This window comes from Electrophorus electricus, chromosome 4, assembly GCF_041902795.1.
Source record: "Electrophorus electricus isolate QZ-2024a chromosome 4, ASM4190279v1, whole genome shotgun sequence".
NCBI lineage: Eukaryota > Metazoa > Chordata > Actinopteri > Gymnotiformes > Gymnotidae > Electrophorus > Electrophorus electricus.
In genome coordinates, this window is record NC_137500.1 from 14,091,700 (window position 1) to 14,109,361 (window position 17,662).

Below are 17,662 nucleotides of genomic sequence, written 5' to 3' on the forward strand. Positions count from 1 at the left end.
TGGAAAAAAAAAAAAAATTTCTTTAACCTTAGGAACCATTAGACACTCGGTTGAAGCGAGTACCTTATTAAAGGATTTTCAATGAGGAAAGAGCATGTTTGGCTTATTAGGATATAAGGTGCATGAAGTCCATATAAAGTCTACCTGAGGTGTCTACACCCATCTAGATAAAAAAGCCTGGAGTTTCTCCTTAATTGGCTGTTCTCTTTCTTTAATGATCTTTGTCTTCTCTCAGTGTTCTTGCTCTCAACAGCAGCAGTGCGCTAATGCTACACCGACGGCGAATCACCGAGACTTTGATAAGCTCCAGTTTTAAGCAGCTTCCTTGTTTAATCCCCTCCCGCTGTTTGAAGCTGACTGGAGACGTCCGTCAGGTGCGACCTGCATGCTGCGTCGGAGCAAAGCTGTTCCACCGCTCCCCATGTCGTTTGCACCACGCTAGAATGGGAAACGGGGCAGGCCGGCTCGATTGGCATCGCCACCGTGCTGCCGTGGCGATGCTCCGGAACATAACCTGAGCTCGTGGGCCGTGTGGAACGCCGCGTGGGCTGGCGCGCGACCTTTCTGGCTCGTGTTTGTGAACGGGGCTTTGGTGCATGCTATGATGCATGGTACTCCACCCTCTCTCACCCGCGAAACACACACGGCTGCGTCAGGCGATTGCGCATGGCTCTACCTGGACCTGCCCGTGCCCTGAGACGCAGACGAGAACAAACGCTGGCACCTCACGAGCTGCCCTTGGCGTTACGGAACTCTCCGAATCACACCGCCTAAACCCCCTCCCCAAATCCCAACTAAACTCTTCCCTTGTGCCTCGCGTAAGAAGCACAGAATAGAGAGGCAGACAGAAGTGCATCCAGTAAACATCTGTTCCCGAATCTCACCCCCCCCGGGACGAAGGCAGACAAGGTTGGCCAATGACGGGACCACTTTCACGTGCGGCTGGGAAATCTACGGATATCCAGTAATCCCAGGCAGCAAACACGTTTAACCCTGGAAAATGGCTTGTAAACGAGCGGTGTTGGACGCTTCTTTTCTGGAAGCGACACGGGTCATGTGCTTTCCAAAGGCTTTGTGGACTAAACTTTTCTTTTTTCTGTTCTGGAGATGAAGCCCTCTGCTCTTTCATCTTCGCATGCTGAAAGATCATCTGGCAAAATGATTTTATTTCAAAGCTAAATAGAACCAATAAAAGCGCTAAAAGCATGAATAAATGAAACATCAGATGTGTCTACTATAAAGTCCCTTTTTTTTTTTTTTTAAACCATCAAGCATTTTGACTGCTAAAATAAGACAAAGCCAAAGACTGATACCATTAATAACAGATCCAGCTGCCAGAGCTGACCGTGTTATTCCGTAATAACGCGTGAATAATGCATGACCGTGTCTCCCCACGGCATCTTGTGAAGCGTCTCGTCGGAACCCCCCCCCCCCCCCCCCACACACACACACACACAAACACACACACACCCAGCCCCTCTGTGTTTTCCTCTCCGGGCCATGCGAGGTTTGCGCTCTGACCCAGCGACTGCCTTTGTGTTGCGCTCAGTCACTGACATCGTTATCTCGGCTCCATCTGCGCTGGTGGAGAGCCCCCCCCCCCCCAAATCTCCTTCATCTACGCTCCTTACTGATCGCCCCAGTAACCGTCTCCCCTCTCCGGATCGGGAGCCAGATCTTAATTCCCGGGCGGCTCGGAACTTCCGCAGCCTCTCTCTTCCCAGCCCCCAAGTATGCCATTTAAAAAAAACAAAAAAAAACAAAAGAGAGTAGGTTTTACATTTTTAAAACATTTTATTTCAGCTTTTTACTGTTCTTTTCATGTAGCAGGTGGAGCAGTATAAAGAAATCTTCAGACGTCTCAGAATAAATGCCATTTTTAAGCGCCATCCCACATCCACCCTCTCCATGTCCCCCCCCCCCCTCTCTCTCTCTCTCTCTCTCTCTGTCTCTCTCTCTCTCTCTCTCTCTCTCTCTATCTATCTATCCCCACTGAGCTCTGATCTGTTTGCTAACATACAGCCTCATGCCCCTTTTGCCAAATCGCTTCCTAATTGCGAGCGAGACGCACTGTGGAGGCAAATGGCCTGCCTGGCTACGTCTGCCAGACGGCAGCATGTGAGAAAAGCGTGCGCGCTCTCTCCTTCCCTTTCTTGCTGTCCCTCTCGCTCTCCTTTCTCTGACTCTGTCCATCCCTTTGATCCGTTAAATACAAGGCTCGGTGGCGCGGACGCTGCGCAATCATAGCTTGACCTTAAACAGCAGCAGGCGGGGGACGCAACTGTAGGGTCTAACGTCGTCGCTGCAACTGCGAAACGGCCGGCGCAGTCCTGACCAAGCAGAGCTCCACCTCGTCGCGGCCCTCCTCACCGCCAGAGCGCCTTCGGCCGAGCAGCGCGGAAGCCTGACTAGTGCGTTTGTCCCGTGTGTGTTCGCTCGCTCGACCGGACCGTACGCAAGCGCGTTGTTTACGCAGCTCTAACCAGCCAGCTCGTGTGTGTGATTGCCGGGCAGCTAGATGGGGTCGACGGTGGCAGGCCCTCCAACCAGCCACAAGACAAAGCCGCTCAACAGGACGCAGCCACACACACACACACACACACACACGCACGCGCGTGCGCGCGCACACCTTGACGCGCGCGGTGGAATAGCCGAATGTGCCCAATCAATTATCATTTAATCAGCCTTTAATCTCTGACAGCCTGTGCCTGCTCAGCTCGTAATGCTTTTTCGACACAAGCGTGCATTCCGTGTTATGATTCCCTAATGCACCAGCAATTTGTCACCAGCTTTGTCTTTCTCTCTTCCTGCGTTTCGTTTATCCGCGGGCGAGGGCCAGCCCTTAAGCACACACACTAAGCAAGCTGACGTTCCGCAGAAGGCGAAAGACCTCTCCGACGCGCGGGGGGTGGTATGACAGCCTCACCAGCCCGTACGCGTCCTAGTGCTGCGTTGCGGCACAGGCCCTCCCGAAAGAGAAGGCGGGTGATTTATTACGCTTCCGCCTCGTGCGCGCCGCACCATCCACGCAGCTCCACCGTTTGGAGAGCTTGTCGGGAATGCCCCGAAAAGAGAACCACGGGCCGAGCTCGATCGCGCAAGGACGCTCCGGTTTTCCGGACCTGATCGCCGGCGCGTCGTCCCCCGTTTCAAAAGCGCCTCAGTTGCCAAAGCCAGCCAAACGGCATCACTCCAGCACGCTCAAAGGCGCGCCAAGTTTCCTGCTCACGGTTTCCTGCTCTCGACACCTTTCTTATTTTCCGCCCCCTTGAAAAAGTAAGCGCCGCGCGAACGCTCCCCCACGCCAGCTGTTCGCCTGCTGCTGACGCAAACCCCCCCCCCAATGCCTTAAACGACTTTTTAAGTCGGGGGGGCAGAAAAAAAAAACCCACAGCAGCTCGGCGTTAATCACGTAAACAGAGCGCGTCCACCGCTGCTCCTGAAGGGGCTCGTTGAGGCTTAATCTCATCCAGCAGCGGCGGGGTTAACGGCTAACTGCAGTTCTGCTGCAGTGGCTGGAGCCTTCGGCTGATCGCTACGGTACGGAGCAGACGCACGAGATGTGGGGAGGTGGTGGGGGGAAATAATCATTTTTTTTTTTTCTTCATCCAAAAATCTTTTTTTATTGCATTTTTAACATTTGGCACAGTACAAATTCATGGTGCTTACAAGATAAATCTGTAAAGATCGGCATGGACCTTTTTTCTTTTTCCCTTAAAGAAAGACTGTTCTGTATAAATGTTTTTCCCCCTTTTCATTGCATTCTCTGTAGCATGGTTTAGAAATCCCACAGAATGCCCTTTTGAAAACAAGACTATCCTCATCTCTTAAACTCAAGACAAACTCATCTTTTTAAATAGAAGTTACAAGTTAGAAAATAGTTTCATTTAGATTTTTTTTAATATAATCTGCTTCTCTATGACCAGCCCATGGTAGTTTCAATTCTTTCCATATATATATTTATTTATAAGCATGTACAACAAGAAATCAGTCTTTTATGCACGCTGTACAAAAATTTGAGTTCTCGTCTCTCTTTTTTTTAAATGTTTTTTTTATTATCCATCTCGGTGCATCCTATTGCATGTTTTTATCAGGGAGGGCCACTGGTGGGGTTGTGGGTAGGGGCTAGCAAGCTTGGCCGGTGCGACCCCGTGGGCAAGGGCTCGTGGAGGGCTAGATTTGAGTCTCTTGTACTTTCTCTTTTGTGTGTGTCTTTATGATGAAGGGCTCAGGAATGGGGCTAACGGCACTGGGCAAGGTCCGGGGGAGGGAGTTCCCCACGCCGCTGGGCTCCGTCCATTTAGCTGCGTGTCCTCCTGGCTTATAGGTGTTGTACTTGGTCTTCAGAGTGCTGTAGTCAAGTTTATGAGGGCTGTAGTCCTCTTTGCAGGGGCTGTAATCCATTTTGGGCTTGTGGTCCGCTTTGTGGCCGACGTACTCCGCCCCGAGCGGGCTGTAGGCGGCCTTAAACGCGCCGTAGTCCGTGCTGAAAGGAGCGCAATCCATCTTGAAGGGGCCGTAGTCGGTGGCGGCTTTGTGGGGAGGGAAATCGTTTTTGGGCTTGTGCGTACTATAGTCCATTTTGGGTTGGTGAATGCTGTAATCTGCTTTAAAAGGGCTGAAGTCCGGTTTGACAGTTTGGGATTTGTAGTCAGGCTTGTGAGTGGCGTACGCAGGCTTGTAAGGACTCTGGTCGGGTTTTTTGTGTACGTGATAATCGGGCAATGATCTGTGAGTGTAGTCTGACGGCGATGTGTGAGGGCTGTAGTCCATGGATGCTTTATACGTGTTATAATCCGATTTGGGCTTGTGTGTGGCGTAGTTGTCCATCTTGGGGATCTGGATGCTGTACTCTGATTTGGGTTTGTAGGTGCTGAAGTCGGGTTTGGGTCTGTGGACGCTGTAATCTGACTTGAGTTTGCAAGTGCTGTAGTCCGTTTTAGGCTTGTGGAAGCCGTGGTCTGACTTGTGGGTAATGTAGTCCAATTTGTGAATGTTGTTGTGGTCCCTTATCTCAGGTAAGGTCAGTGGCCCTTCTCCCGGTATACTGGCAGCAGACGCAGGCGGCGGGAGGTCTTCCTCGTCCACGTGGATAATCTCCACAGTCCTGGCCGCGGCCACCGTGCTCCTCTGTTGATGCCGCTTCCGCAGTTTGTAGAAGACGATTAACATGATCGCCGCCAGCAACGTCACTGCCACGAAACAGCCGATGATGATCTTGGTGGTCTTCATCACCTCGTCTAGGCTGGTGCCGGCGGGGTTGGGCGGCTTGCCCGTCGTCTTCTTCGAGGCCGGCGCGGCCGAAGGCCATCCGGGCGGCGCGTTGGTGCTCTGGAGGAGGACCGTGGGCGTGGAGATGAAGACTGGCTGGAAGGCGGAGGGCGAGGCCGTGGTAGTGGAGGCGCCCACGCCCGCCGCGTCCGTTGCCGCCACCGCCTTGGACTTGGGCGCCTCGGACACGGTGCTCGTCACCTCCACCGTGACGGTGGTGAAGTAGCTGAGGTTGGATGTGTTCAGCTCCGCCGCACTCACGTTCAGGTAGGCGGAGGCATTGGAGCGCCCGGCCGCGTTGGACACCATGCAGGTGAACATGCCCGTGTCTCCCGGCTGCACGGCGGAGAAGTTGAGAGTCCCATCGTTGAGCACGGTCACCCGAGGGCGGGCGGACGCGTGTGTGAGCACGGCGCCGTCCGGCAGGAGCCACCGCACCGACGACATGGCCGCCGTCCGACACCGCAGCTCGGCCACGCGCCCGGCGGAGATGTTCAAGTCCCTCGGGGCATCGGCGATGAAGGGCGCGGAGCACTGCATCGCCCCCGCCTCACCCCGATCGGCCTCCGCTATCTGCCGGCCTCGCATGTGCGCCGGCGAGTGGCACCTGCCGCAGCAGGTGGAGTTGGTGGGGATGTAGGCACGCAGCCACCCCGCCAGCCACAGCAAGTCGCAGCCGCAGTTCCAGGGGTTGTGGTGGAGGTGTATCTCCACCAGGTGCCTCAGCGGGGCAAAGAGGTCGTGGGGCAGGGAGCTCAGGTTGTTGTGGGCCAGGTTCAGCTCCGCCAGCGAGGCCAGGCCGTCGAACGCGTTGCGCTCGATGAGCGCCACATTCGAGTTCATGACCCACAGCTTCCTGAGCGACGCCAGTCCCCTGAAGGAGCTTGGCGTGATCTCTGGGAAGAAGTTCTCCGAGATCTCCAGCTCCTCCAGCGCCACCAGCGGGCTCAGGTTGGGTATCTCGCCTCGGATGTTGCACATGCCCAGGTTAAGGTACTTGAGGTTGACCAGACCCTCGAAGGCCCCCTCGGAGATATACTCGAGCTTGCGCAGCTCGCCCAGGTCCAGCCGCATGAGCGAGGGTACGCGGTTGAAGGCGTACGACGGGATGCTCTCGACGGGGTTGTTCCTGAGCCACAGCTCCCGCAACTTGGACAGGTACTCGAAGGCGCCGCTGGGCACCACCGTGAGGCGGTTGTCGAAGAGCTCCAGGGTGCTGAGGCCGCTGAGGCCGTTGAACGCGCCAACCTCGATCTGCCGGATCGCGTTGCGGCCCAGCTGCAGCACCTCCAGGTGGTGGAGGTGGCGGAAGGAGTCGGCCTGCACCGCCTCGATGGCGTTCTCCATCAGGTTGAGGTGCCGGGCGTTGGCGGGGATGCCCGGCGGCACGCGGGTCAGGCCGCGGCGGGTGCACACCACCTTGCTGAGCTGGCTACTGCAGGAACAGACGGGCGGGCAGCCCTGGACCCCCGCCGCGCCTCCCGGCGCCGCCGCGGCCGCGCTCGCTCGCACCGCGAGGAAGACGACACAGAGCAGGGCTCGGCGCACAGCTACCCGCCCCAGCAGACTCATGGTGTGGCACGTTCATAATTCAGCATCGTCCGGGGGGAGGGGGTGTGGAGAGGGGCGCGGGGTGACGGCGGCTATCGGGGAGTAGAAGCGGGGAGCAGTGAAAAGTGGGGGGAGGGGGAGAGGTCCGTATTGGGCTAAAGCAGAGCTGGCCCTACCCTGGGTTAAGCAACACACTGTCTTGCTTTTCCATTTACTTGGCTGGAGGGGTGGTGTATTTTCAGTGACCAGCGTGAGCGCGAAGGAGAAGGGGGGGGGGGGGGGTTTAAAAAAAAAAACAAAACAAAGGGCAAGTAGTATGAAATGGAAGGAACGGGCAGACTTTATGTAGAAAAAGCGTTGGCAAGGCCAGACACCTACCTCAGTGGTTTATAGGTCCGGTTTTTTTTTGTTTGTTTTTCCAACCTCAACACAGATGCGGCTTTAATTTTTAGCGGTTCATATATCCAAAGGAGAAGCAAAGCCTTCCTTTTTTCTTTTTCTTTTTTTAAGTTAGAGAGCGCAAGAGAGGAACGAGGAATGACAAAACGACCCCTAGTAAATCCACAAAGGCGCATCCGAGGGAAAACCGACGGAGCCGGAGGCCCGAGCTTTACGGAAGGATAGCATTCCAGTTTCGCCCGCGGAGACACGTCCCCTTTGCCTGGTGCGCGGGTAAACGTCCTTGGGAAGCGCTTCTCGACGCTGGCGCCAAGTACCTTTCCCGAGTCTCCATAGTAGGACGCCCACACATGCTGCTGAACCAAAGGCAGAGGGGGATAAAGAATGGGAAGAGGGATGGAAGGAGGGGGGGAAGGAGGAAGAATGAGAATTCCAGTCTTTTCAAAAGCTCCTTTTGTTTAAAAAGAAAGAGAAGGCAGCCCCCCCCCCCCCTTCCTGCCGAGTCTGTTCCACTCACTTTTCCCGTCGCTGTTCTCGCTCCCTCCGAGACGCGTCCACTCAGAAAGGCTGCGTGACCCACACTGCGGTCGCCGGGTCCTCTCTCCTCCCCTCAGCCGGTCCAGCGCCCCGGCTCGCCGCCCGCCGCCGCCTCCACCCGGTAATCCGTGAATTTCCCGAAAGCAAAGGGGGAGCGGACGTGGCTCGTGGGTGGGTGGGGGGGGGGGTCGCAGGTCGGGGGTTGTCGCGGGGTGGGGGCGGGGGGGCTTGGCAGCGCCCGTAGCCGTGGAAGCAGGAGCGCGGTAAGAGAAAGCTCTGTCCTGTGCTCCCACCAACGCGAGCGCGAGCGCTCCCCGGAATGAGGGAGAGAGAAAGAGGTGAGAGCGGGAGAAAGGGGGAGAGAGAGAGAGCGAGAGAGAGAGAGCGAGAGCGCGTGTCTCCTCCCCTCCTGTGACGTAGTACCGATTTTTATTTATTTATTTTTGAAGAAAATATCCGTGGAGCCGCGGAGCTGCAGCGGCGTCCCGATCAGAGAGCGGCGTGCCAGAGCTCAGCCCCTCGCCTCCTGCGCCGGTGCCTGGCTCGAGCTGCCGGATGAGCGCTGTGGCGAGGGAGAAGTGCGTCCCCACGGCAACAGCATTCTCTCTCTCTCTCTCTCTCTCTCTCGCTCACCCTTCCTCCCTCTCTCTCTTTAACCCTGTGGGTCCCGGCTTAATCCTGCTCCCGATGCTTTTGTCCGGCGTGTTCCGCCACGCTGTAGCGGGCGGCCGGGACACACGGGGCTTGTACGCTCACTCTCCCTTTTGTCCTTCAGTGGGAACGTGAACGTACTGCTGACGCATCCTACTTCAAACAGTGCATTGGTTTGATGCAGTGTTTTTATGCATTAACTCCTCTCCGCCCACACTCCCCCCCCCCCTCTCTCTCTCTCTCTCTCTCTCTCTCTCTCTCTCTCTCTCTCTCTCGCGTGCAGTCACACACACACACGTTCTCTCTTTCCTGCACCACCACCACTACCCCCAAATGCACACACTGACACACCAGCAACCCTCTCCCTCTGGTTTGTTTGTTTGCTTCATTTTTCTCTGATCTTTTGTTTGCTCTCTCTCTCTCTCTCTCTCTCTCTCTCTCATATATATATTCCTTCTCTGGCCTCTTGGGGTTAATGGAAAGTGGCTTCTGTTAACTAGCGCCGATCTGCTCTAGAGAAGCTGTTGTCCTGGTGGCCACGTCTCCATGTGCTGGGAAAGGGGCATCATAGATGCAGTTGAGCTGATGAACGATTGATTGCGTGTTTCTCTCTCTCCCCCCCCCCCAAAAAAAAACCCTCCCCTGTCCTTTGAAACAGGCCTCGGGTTATGTGATGCCATTTTGTCACAAAGGGTTTGTAGCATTGCTGGCTAAGCTTAGAGACTTGGTCAGCGTGCGTGCTCCAAGACAAACGTGTAGAGCGGAGGGACGTGCACATCACTCACTCCAGGGCGACGGAGTCTCTTGGACGCCACCCAGGGGATCTCCGGCCTGCACGGGGCTTTGTCTTGCACCCCCCCCCCCCTCCATCACTCCGTCCCTCCATCTGTTTTACCCTCGCTCTCCCTCTCCATAACTACAAGCCACCCCTCCCCCGTGCCTCACTTCCCATCGCTCTCTCCTTCTCCGTTTTACCCCCCCCCCCCCCCCACTTCCACGATTTAAATCTCTTCCCACCCATGCCAGAGTTCAGACGGCACCGGGATGGGACGTGCGCGGGACGCGCCATTTCCGAACAGTCGCCTGTCGCCCGGGGAGACTTCTGGCCAGCGGCGCTCTTTCAGAGGCCCAGCCCCCGCGCTCGGCCTTCGCGTCCCGCTGCCCGCTCTTCAGGAGAGCTCTGCGCCGGAAGGATGCGTTCCAAACGCTCGTCTCCACGCTCAAGCCACGAAGCCCTAGTGCCCTGAGGCACGTTCTTAAATAGTACCGCACCGGGGGTAGCTGCTGGTTAGTGATTTTTCTTGTGTGTGAATGGGGCATCATAGTGGCAGTCACGCATAAAATTGGGACACGGTGTGACTTTATTTTTATATATATAATTTTTTAAGCATGACTCATTGTGTATGCGTATGATGGCATGCGTGCACTTTTGTGTGCTGCTAACATGTGCCTGTGCACATGCATGACACGTGACTGCCGACGTCCCGTGGGAACTGACCGCAAACGTGCACAGATCCAGTGCGCGAAGGCACCCGTGGCACGCATCAGGAAGTTCGTGCCAGGTCCCCAGCGTTCCCAGCGCTGACCGGCAGGGCCTGGCCAGGTTCCCAGCTGCCCCTCTGATCCTCAGGCTCAGAGCAAAGGGACCTCCCCCCCGCAGCCCTCCGGTTCAAGGCCATCGGCTTTGACGGGGTTTCCCACGCGACCCGCTTCGGCGCGGGGGCGCCCGACGCGTTACTTGGGACGTGCCACTAAATCCGGACCGGCAGCACCTCCATCTAGGTCACCCTCTACCCCCAGCTCCATCCCGCTGCCCCGGCACTGTCCAGTGTGCTGGGCAGCCTGGCCCTGCTACACAAGCAGATCTATAACACCGATCGATCGCGCGCTCCGTCAGTGCTGGCAGCGCCACACGCCAAAGCCTGCAGAAAAACGCCAATATCACACTAATGGAATGAATTTGTTGACGTTGACGCGATGGTCATATCTGGCTTTGTGGTTCGCACGCAAGCATCAGAAAACGTCAGATGAAAGCACCAGAGAGCCTCTTTTTAAAATGTTTTATTAAGTGTCAGTGCCATAAAATATCACGTTCATGATGATGATATATTTTTTTTTATGCTGATATGATTTATCGGCAGTTTATTAGTAATGTCAAGTTCAACAGCCTGATCGATATTGGTATGAATTGGAAACCTCTGGGTTGACAGTTACCTAGTAATCCATTATGCAGTTATATTAAAATGTTTTTGGCAGGTCGGCGCATGCATGAGTGCCCACGCAGGCGCGCGCGCACACCCACACGCACACGGGGACAAATGGATTGCAGTTGATTTGCTTCTCAGGGCGGCGAGAGCAGGAGGTCAGCACCGTGCAGACGTAAGCAGGATCTAAAACCCAGCACCTGTGCGGTCTGGACGACCCTGACGCTGCACTGATCATTACACCCCATTACAGCACAATTGGCCGTCTCCGCTTAAAATGGCTGCGTGCGTGCCAGGGTGAGGCCCGTTCCTGCACCAGTGCGAGATCCTGTATTTTTATTTTTTTATTTTTTACATCGATTTTCTGCTAGTAGCATTTGTGCATTCACTCATGTGACCTGAGGACCTACTGGAAGTCCAGTCCAGATCATGGAGAGCGATGTGCTACGACGCTCCATGCAAAAGCAGTGGGTTGTTTCGGTGTTAATAGCTCAGAATGTAATGTGTGCTTTGTTGAGAAGTGGGTGTTATTCCGTGCATCCTGTCCTGACTAATTGATAACAATTACTTGTTTGTCGTGGATGCGCACACACACACTCGATGCCAGGTTCAGGCTGCTTCAACTCATTATTTTATCCCGTGATCCAACGAATCGGGCTGCGAGTGCCATCGCTGAAGCGCGCGCTCTGACGACCTTGGGCCAGCCTAACGGACATCTCCGTTCCGTTCCATTTCGGTTTCCAGGAATTAATTCGGTGGGAGATTAGCGCGGCAGGCAGCGCTTCCCCACCCGCGTGCAGGATTTGCCTTTTATCACCTCTCCCATCGCGTGCTCCCAACTACGCACGGGTGACACACAAAAAAAAGCGCATGCCAAGGGATTTAGAGTTTTAAAGCTGCCCTCTGGACCTCAGCTTCTGCCAGCCAATCCCCCCACACACACACACACCTCTCTCGCTCTCTCTTTTGTCTCCTTTCATTTTTCTTTTGCTCTTCCCAGCCCAGGATTATGCCACTCCCTCCTTCTCTCCCTCTCTCGTCCCTCTTGGTCTGCCGCCTCCATGTAGCACACAGGCTCCAGAGTTTGGGTAATGATATTTGCCAAGGCTGTGAGAGATTGAGGGGTGGTTCGCTTTGGGGGGAGGGGCTGGGGTTAAGTCCCCCCCCCCACCCCACACCGGTGCTCTCCTTAATGGCCATCCTTTATCTGCTAATGACCCTCATTACGCCAGACTCCGTTTGTCTTCTGGCCACGGGCCAGCTTCCGAAAACTCCAGTCAGATACCTTAAACTCGGCCCCAAGTTCGAGTGCGGTCCGAGGAACGTCGACCCCTTGTTCGTGGACGTGAGGGCAGCCGCGCGTCACCTCTTGGAGCGCTTTTGGCTGGGATTACTGTTCCCGATTTGGCTCCGGATCGACCCGAAAGGGCGTACTGTACCTGCAGTAAAAATGGCAGGCTTGTCAAATTAATAGACTCGGTCCTTTTTAATGAGAGAGCGCAGTGCTGGTGGGATTCTTTCATATGCCAATGCAATTTCCCGATATAGAATCCTCATTAGTGCATGGCATGGGAAGTGAACTTGGTGTCCTTGCGTGGCTCTAAATTTAAGCGCGTTTCTAAACCAAACGTCCGTGCGTCACCTCGCCGGTATTCTGTACCGGGGGCCAGCCGTGCGCTTCGCAGGTTGAGCCAGTTCCGAGGAACTTCTCTCAAAACTTCAGAACAGAAGTTAATGTACCAAAAAAGAAAAAAAAAAAAAAAAAAGCCCCTTGCGTAACTGGGTATGCGTAACCACCCACACACGTTTTGAGCTCATATGAGCTTTATGGATGTTTTGTTTTTAAGGTGACATTTCAGTCTTCACATCGTCCTCTGAGCTCTTTGAAAGACATCAGCGATGAGGAGCCTGAGGAGAAAGCAAAGAAAGGAGATTATTTTGGGTGTTGGATGCTGTTTTGTATGCCAATGACCACCGCCCTTATTGGCCATCGAGGTGTGGGGGGTGGAGCTTCCGTGGCAGTACAGTATGTTATGTATCCAATATGTACAATGCAGGCAGGACCTTTGCCCTTTGTGATGTCACATCGAGCAGCAAATCCTGCCGCGCGTTCTCCGTACAAAGAGAACTACGTCACACTCTATTTCACAAGTCCTCGCGTAGTAGGTCCCATGTCGAGCCGCGTGTAAGCAGCCTGGTCAAAGCCTTCTCTCCGTGTCTGTTTTTATGCGTGGCGACGAGAGGATAACGAGTGCGGAGCGAGGATTTAAAAACCTGCCCCGGCCGGGCAGGGTCGGGCATCCTGCTCTGGGCTTTGAGCCCAGCACGCTGGGCTGGGGTTATACCCATCACCAGCCAACGAATCGCACCAGAGAGCCCCTGCCCTCTCACCGACGCCAGGCCAAGCGGCCCAGCCCTGGCGTTAACAAAACGCGCATCGCAAATCTGATGTTATGGAAGTGACCCTGGAATATGGCCAGTGGAGCCCTCTCGCCACGTGCCGTGTCGATTTCCCAGATTTCCAGCAACCGTGTCCGTATACCTGAGGCTGGTAACCCTACACACAGTAGGCAGCTGCTGAGAATGAGAGAACCTCAAATACTGAGGTTTATCCCTAATACTGGCTGCAGGGTGAGGCTTGGGCCCGGGGTCACCCAAAGGTCAGCTCCGTCTGCATCTGCCAGGCCTCGCGACCGCCCCTGCGCATCCCACCCCCCCGGCAATTTAACAGAATCGGATGGGGAAATGGCTCGGCCATGATCCTCAAGCGCCGCCCCGCCTCGCTGAGGTGGCCTAATATATTCCAATGGCCGCCATTAAGCCGCTGAGTTGTAGAAAGATTGAGCTCGGTTAGATATAAATGAACAATATGCTTACAGTCTGTTCCAGGCACGCCGAGGGGGAGGGGTATAGGAGAGGGGGTGGGACTGTTAATCTAATGCAAGGGAAATTATACTCTGCCTGAAAAGGCACATCAAGGTGAATTCTGCAGTGCTCGAAAATGTGGATCATCCCTGCTAGAGGAAATGTCCTGCTCCCTCTGTGTCTCTCTCCTCTGTCTTGTTTGTCTGTCGTTCTGTCTCTTGATATCTCCGCCTCCGTCCCTCTCTCTCTTCGTTTGCGTTTTTTCCTCACGCTGTCTTTCCTGTTTGCCTTTTCTCTAGCATGAAAGGAGGCTCCTGCGCTCCCCTTGATCCAGGAGAGTCCCAGGTGTCACGGGGGCCACGGGCTCTACCCGCGGCGCACCCACCGCCGGTCACCCCAAACCGCATGCCCTGGGCGTGCCTCCCCCCCCAGGCCGACGCGAAACGAAGCTCAGCGACCTTTTCCCGAGATCCGCGTTTGGTCGCGGCGCTGCTTGGGGAACTCCCCGGAAACATGCGGGCGGGGCGCGGAGGTCGGGGGCAGCAGCACTTTCCAAATTGAAGTCAAAAAGCCAGCGGGCACCTGGAGCCCCTCCCAGGGGGGGGGGGGGGGGGGGGGTTTAAAAAAAAAAACAGGAACAAACAGAGCACATGTGAAATATGGCATCCCCCATCTACCTTGCTCCCGGCACCCATTTTTAATCATTTAAATTCCTGCTAATGCAAACAGATTTGTTACAGGCCATATTCTCCTAATCCCTCCTCTTATGCTAGCGTTGTTCAGCAGGCTTCTGGGATTAGGCAGCCACACGTGCTCCGTTCCTCACTTAATCCCCCTGCGGTGGTGGCGGGGTGGCAAACTCAGGTAGAGGGCAGAAGATGGGGGAAGAAACGCATCAGTACTGTGCATGGGTTCTACATACCCACGTGCACGTCCTCCGTCACATGCGTACTCGGGCGTATCCTGGGGGTGGGGGGCAGATAAGATGCACGTCGGGCCGGCGGCCCGATGTGCTGATGTGGCTTATGCGATGAGGTCATAAGCGGGCGCAGTGGAGCGTGGGAGTCGGCCCCGCCCGGTTCTGGCGGCTCAGTCTAGGGGAAGTCCCCGTAGCAGCAGAGACTGAACTCGATCCTGAAAAGCCCCCATGTTTCCTGGCGGCATTATGCATTACGCTCCCATTTCTTCCCTTGATGCTTCCATCAAGCCCCCCGTCCGGCGTGTCTCGTCCCCTCCGTCACACGGGGCATGGCGGGGCCTTTCCCAACATGCTTTTCCTCAAAGAAATGAAGGTCATTTTAAAAGTAACCCCGAGTTCATTCTCTGTGATGGGGGGACTCCCTTGTCATGCTGTTGTCACCTGGGTTCAGGTGCTCTCCTTACCTTTTGTTTGTTTTTATGAGTTTTTTGGGGGGGGGGGGGGGGGGGGGGGTTTGCCTAATGACATTGCAGTTTCCATGGTGCTTTAGTTCCACTCTAATGTTAATGATTCAATGAGGGCATAGTTTCAAACCCCCACCTCTCCATCTCTCTCTCCGTCATGGTGTAAGCCGTGACTGCAGGCTGTGTGTGTTCTAGCCCTCCCCTTCACTAGCTTCCACTGCGGAGCATACAGGGCATCGACGAGAGAGAGAGACAGGAGAGAGAGAGAGAGAGAGAGGGGGAGAGAAAACACTCCATATCCCCAGAGCTGCTGACAATAGGGCCTGCATCACCTTGCCTCTCTCTCTCTCTCTCCCCCCTCCACACTCACGCCCCGACACACAGCTCCCTCTCGTACAAGAGCGGCCCTCTCTGCCTTGCGGCTTGTTTACGTAAGACGTCCCACATATCAACGGGCCTTCTCCATCCGTCTCCCGTCTCTCATCCTCCTCGTTTAAGGTCGACGCGTTCCGCTAAGCGCCGCCGGCGCCTGCTACCCAATGCAGACGGGCTCCTCCTCACCCCGAGCCCAAACCCGCCAGCGCAGCGGCTCCTCCGTCCCTCCAACGAGCCTCGTCCGGGGGCCGGGTGGAAGCGGCCCTTCACGCCGCTTCCTCGCGCCCAATTGAGCCCGGGCACGCTGAGAAGACCAGGCGCACTGAGCCGGAGACCTCGGCGACTCCGTGGTCAGCATCTCCAACAAGCTGCCTGCATGATTTATCAGTCTGAATGTTTTATGATAATTATCTCCAAGAAATTAAAAAAAAAGAAAAAGAAAACCGGAGTTCTGCGGTCTGTAGGTCTTTGCGTGATTGGGCGAGGACCTGGGAGCAGGGTTATTATCTGAGTTATCCTTTGGCGCCTTCAGGCCCCTCTAAAACACCGTGATGAATAGATCATGAGTTCATTTAAGCTCATCCATTGTTAATTGGCCTGAGTGGGGGGGAGCGTGTTCGGGAGTTTACCCGGGCGTGCTGACGCTCGCTGTATTTCGCCCGCTTGGAACAGGGGCCGTGTTGGCGCTCTTGCCTCATAAAGGCGTCTTCCAAGCGTTCGGAGACGACTGAGACGCCGTTCCCGCCGGGCCGCGCAGGGAATCTTTTCCCACAGACAGCAGGTGGTGGGAACCCTCTCGTCGACCCCCTCGATGGCTCTCGTAGACGGTCTCTGCGTAATCTTCTCACGAGCTCTTATTCCGGATCTCCCTTCTCAAGTAGACCTTTTACACTCTCTCTCTCTCTCTCTCTCTCTCTCTCCCTCTCTCCCTCCCTCCCTCCATGATTTGAGCAACACCGAAGCTTTCAAAAAATGCCACACGGTGACCATCTTGAGCAGAGATACCAGTGGCTTCAGTTTTTCCCCCTCTCTAGTGTCTCTCCTGGGTCCAGTTACTGTCCAGTCATACTGGCCAAAATCAGTACCATTTCAGTTAAATCAGTCACTGGGTGGTTTATCTGGCTTGTGGGACACGGGACACCCCCAACCTCACGTTACACGCACACACACACACACACACACACACAAAAAAGCCTCAGCTGCCCTGCCTGGTGCCCCTTGGCTGTCTCTGTGGCGCTCGGAGGTGTGCCTGGCCCGGGAGAGAGAGAGACCCAGATGCTGTAATCTCATTAGCGTGACGCCACACTCCTCACTGATTGGATTAGGGCAATGGGACGGATGAACACAGCTCCTTAAAACGCCGTTGCCCCAGCGGCCTGAGCCTGCTCGTCTCCGTCCTCTGGTTCGCCCCCTTCTCCATCCGCTCCGGTTGCCTCTGTGCACCAGTCAGCAATTTGGTGCGTGCGCACCGACGCGTCGCGAGCGCCTTTTGAGAGCGCGGCTTTCTCCTCTTCGCGTTCGTTTGATCTGGTACGGGGGTTTTTGTTTTTTTTTGTTTTGTTTTTAATCCTTTCATCTCAGCTTTCTTTCCTCCTTCCCTCCGTCTGTCGGAAGGCTCCGGGATGACGGAAGGCGTGCCGTTTTCCCATGCCGCGGGGCGATGGCAGGCCGCTTGTGATTTGTGTCCCCCTCCCCCTCCGGGTTCAGCGGAGGGCCGCGCTGGGAGTCATTCCCGTAGCGATCGGGAACCTGTCTCTCTCTCCCTTCCTCTTACCTTCCTGTTGTTAACCCCCTGCCCTCTCTGCTGATGGGGAGATCTGGAGTGTGTCCCAGGCTCGTTCCACCGAGCTTCTCCAACGCGTTCTCCCTTTCATTCCTTCTTGTCTGGGCTCTTCAAAGACGGAGCCGGTTGCCCCACTTCCTGCAGAAGACCCCTCGCTGTCCGGACCTCCCCCCTCTCACTTTTTCTTTGAACGCTCCTCTCCACAGCAGCGGGTTTTAAACGTCTCAGAGAGACGGATCGCGGCCTCTACATCCGTATTCGCTTTAACAACCGGGCGACCCCCACGACCCGGGGGGCTCGCCCACCCCACCTCGCCGGCGCGTTTTCATTCTGTCACCTTCCATGTGCGATCGCTCCGGCCCCTCCAAAAGAGGGACTCCTGGGGCTGTGTGTGTGTGTGTGTGTGTGTGTGTGTTCGTTCGTTCGAGTTCGTGCGTGGCCCCCGGGGCCCAGGGAAGCAGGTCGATCGATCTCGCCTCCCTTCAGCCACCGTTTGGAGTTCCCTGGTGGGCACCCTGCACCGGGAGACATCGACCGGCTTGAGAGGATATGGCTCCTCGTTACACTCTCCTCTCTCATTACCACACACCTTTAAGTCAACCCCACCCGCCCAAACCCCACACTTTTAGAAGTGCCTCTTGTA

General features: G+C 55.5%; 2 protein-coding genes across 5 annotated transcripts in view; one reads left to right on the plus strand and one right to left on the minus strand.

Moving 5' to 3' along the window:
- Positions 1-17,662, plus strand: part of snd1 (staphylococcal nuclease and tudor domain containing 1) — a 101,951-nt gene that overhangs the window by 45,275 nt on the left and 39,014 nt on the right. The window lies entirely within an intron of this gene.
- On the minus strand, positions 4,034-8,583 carry lrrc4.1 (leucine rich repeat containing 4.1). 2 transcript variants are annotated; one of them, XM_035523885.2, is made up of 2 exons: positions 7,739-8,583; positions 4,034-7,574 (listed from the first exon to the last, which is right to left on the minus strand). In XM_035523885.2, exon 2 carries the CDS (start codon positions 6,841-6,843, stop codon positions 4,174-4,176), a length of 2,670 nt encoding a protein of 889 aa, XP_035379778.2. In that variant the 5' UTR covers positions 6,844-7,574; positions 7,739-8,583; the 3' UTR covers positions 4,034-4,173. The 2 variants fall into 2 exon arrangements, with proteins under 2 accessions (XP_035379778.2, XP_035379779.2); XM_035523886.2 differs by having other exon boundaries at positions 4,034-7,577.

Excerpts from the sequence above, each read along its gene's own strand:
- lrrc4.1 (XM_035523885.2), bottom strand. The coding sequence starts at position 6,843 with ATGAGTCTGCTGGGGCGGGTAGCTGTGCGCCGAGCCCTGCTCTGTGTC.